The sequence below is a fragment of the Corvus brachyrhynchos genome, unplaced genomic scaffold (assembly GCF_000691975.1).
Source record: "Corvus brachyrhynchos isolate BGI_N302 unplaced genomic scaffold, ASM69197v1 scaffold30, whole genome shotgun sequence".
In the NCBI taxonomy this organism is placed as follows: domain Eukaryota; kingdom Metazoa; phylum Chordata; class Aves; order Passeriformes; family Corvidae; genus Corvus; species Corvus brachyrhynchos.
In genome coordinates this window covers 1489332-1492057 of record NW_008235742.1, presented here as the reverse complement: position 1 = coordinate 1492057, position 2726 = coordinate 1489332, and the positions used below count along the sequence as shown (strand labels likewise).

Genomic DNA, 2726 nt, shown 5'->3' with positions numbered 1-2726 from the left:
GACTAGCCTGGAGCTGGGCAGGACTAGCCCCTGTCCTCCACGAACACGGCCACCCCTGTCCGCCCTGCTGGGACGTAGGCAAGGGCATCCACCTCTCCGCCGCCGCGGCTGGCCTTCTGGAAGTGGATCTCCAGGGCGTCTCTCATGGACTCCTCACTCAGCACGTCGGGGATGCCCAAAAGCAGGACAGTCCTGGGGCAGCGGGAGGGCTGGAGCTGGGCAGAGCAGGGGGTGAGCTGCAGAGCAGTGCAGGGAGAGGGGCTTCAGGAGCCCCCCCCACCTGTGCTGCCTCAGCCCAGGCTGGCAGGTGCTGCTTGCACAGGGGTCATGCCCTTACCTGCAGGTTAGCGATGTCTCCACTCATGCATGGTGATATTTTGACTTTGTATTTCCCTTTCCCAATAAGCACTTGGATATGTCCTTTTTCAATTAGCGGCTCTGCCACTGCATATGGAGAGGAAAGCCCTGAGCTGTCCAGGTCCCAGGTAAGCTCCAGACAATGTTATGTCCCTGGCATAGGCACCAAGACTGATGCTGCCCAGCTCATTGCTCAGCTCACTGGCACCAGCACAGTCTTGGGGGAGGCAGGACAGCCTGGGGCTCACTCTACCTTCCCTGTTCCCCACACACAGCTTCATCTGCTCTCAGGAGTTTCCCCCCCAGAGCAAGCTGGGCTGCTCCATCCTTGCCAGCCACCCAAGCTCAGCACACCCCACGCACCTCCATCCTGTGTGAAGGTCAGCACCACCTGGCCAGAGTCATCCAGGAACTCCCTGCTCTCCACCTCGCTGCCCCCATTCTTTGCCTTGCTGAAGAAGAGCTCCAGCTTGTCCAGCAGTGCCTCCTTGCAGATGCCCAGGCTGGGCAAGTCAGACACAAGGATGCTCCTGCTGCTCTGAGTCAGCCTGACCTGTGGGTGGCACCGGCCAGTCAGTGCCAGGGCAGGACTGACCCCAGAGCTCCGGGGAGCAGTGCTGAGTGGGGTTGGTAGCAGTGCCCTGGCCGAGGCAGGCTCAGACAGGGGATGCAGCATGCCCAGGGCAGCTCCATGGCATGGGGAGCAGGCGAGCTGCGGGCCCTACCTCCAGGGCAGACGGCAGCAGGATCTCCACGGGCACTGCCTGCACTCGCACTCTGCACCGGTCCAGCTCCTCCAGTTCCTCCCCACAGCTCAGCTCCACCATGTGCTCCCTCATCTCTATGATCCTCTGGGCCACTGCGAGCAGGGAGAGCCCCCAACACAGGGGAGTCACTGCCCGCTCCCAGCGCTCTACAGGACAGGACACGGCACAGCAAATGCTTCGGGGAGGGGGCACAGCCCCACACAAGGCAGGGAGAGGGACAGTGCCAAACTCTGGCACAGGGAGGGGACACAGGGCAGGCCCCAAAATAGTCGAGCAGGACCTGGCCGGAGCAGTGCTCTTCTCACACTTACCCTTTGCCTCCTCAAAGGTGATGAGAGCTGAGCCCCCTGGCATAGGGTAGTGGATCAGTGGGGTGAGCATCAGCTTATTCATGTCCTCCTTGTTTACTGTGAGTCCCTTAAAGATCATTTTCTTTTCCGGCAAGGCAGACAGCATCTAGGTTTAAATACAGACACCACCTGGAGGAAACTGGATCCTGCACAGGGCATGTCCCTGCCAATCCACAGACTAGAAATAAACTCATGGCTGGAGAACATCAGCAGAGTCTCTCCTAGGGTCTGGCAGTGCCTGGAATCCCAAAGCCATGACCGGAGCTCCTGGCCCTGGCAGAGGAGCTGCCTGCTAACAGGAGCTATTCCAGTCATCACACAGTGCCCAGCTGCATTCACCTGCAGCCTCTCCAGCCAGGCTTGTGCCCTTGCCAGCAGACCCAGGTGCCCACACACACTCTGTTACCATCACAGGATCATTCCAGAGGACTCTCTTCTTCAGTTCTTCCAGTTTATTTTTCAGTCCCTGCTTCTCCTGCCTCAGTCTGTTGTTCTCCTCCTTTGCTGCAAAAATCTGGAAGGAAGGAAGGAAGGAAAGAGTAGGCAGTAGGGAACACCAGGACACAAGGGGCTGCAGTACACAACTGTTCTGAGCACAGCACTGTTCTTGGGCACACAGCTCCATCCCATTCTCCTGCTCTTGACTGCCTGCAGCCCTGCCCTGGTTCCTCTCCTTTGAGGACAGCCCTCCCTTTGCTTCGGCACAGACCTTATGTTTCCCATGAAAACTCCACTGGATCCCAAGCAAGTGATCTCAGACCAGTGATACAGCCCCTGCACCCCCTGCCACCCTTCCAAGCCTAAGACACATCCACTGAACACTGACCTGGTGGGCTCTCTCTTGATCTCCGTTTAAAGACAGCTGTTGCTCAAGGATTTTATGAAGAAGTTCTTCTTCCTTCAGCTCTCGTGTCCCTCGCTCTGCAACTTCGTTGGCCATTTGTAGGTTTGCATGGTCTTGCCCCAGAATACTGAGCTCCTGTGAGAAGCACCATCAGACAGCAAGACTCTGATGACATTGTATGACCCCACCAGCCACCCAGCCCTGGTACAGGCTGTGCCTTTGGGAATGAGCCTGGACCCCAGAACAGGCTCTTTTCTCCGTGGAATTACTCTTCTCTGCCTCCTCTGACTCGTAGTCCAAGAAAACACACTCGAGCTCCTGCCCAGGGCCGGCCGGGCGGATCCCGGGCAGTCGGGATCCGGCCGACCAAGCCTCTCTCTCTCCGCCGCAGCTGGACCCACCCTACCA

The 2726-nt window shown here is 58.4% G+C and overlaps 1 protein-coding gene across 1 annotated transcript; it reads right to left on the bottom strand.

Moving 5' to 3' along the window:
• Positions 1-2706, bottom strand: IFI35 (interferon induced protein 35). Its single transcript, XM_017741533.1, has 7 exons — positions 2301-2706; positions 1881-1988; positions 1436-1580; positions 1083-1216; positions 721-910; positions 338-444; positions 1-215 (listed from the first exon to the last, which is right to left on the bottom strand). The coding sequence occupies exons 1-7, from the start codon at positions 2412-2414 to the stop codon at positions 24-26; spliced, it is 990 nt and encodes a 329-aa protein (XP_017597022.1). The 5' UTR covers positions 2415-2706; the 3' UTR covers positions 1-23.
• Between the last annotated feature and the right edge of the window lie 20 nt (positions 2707-2726).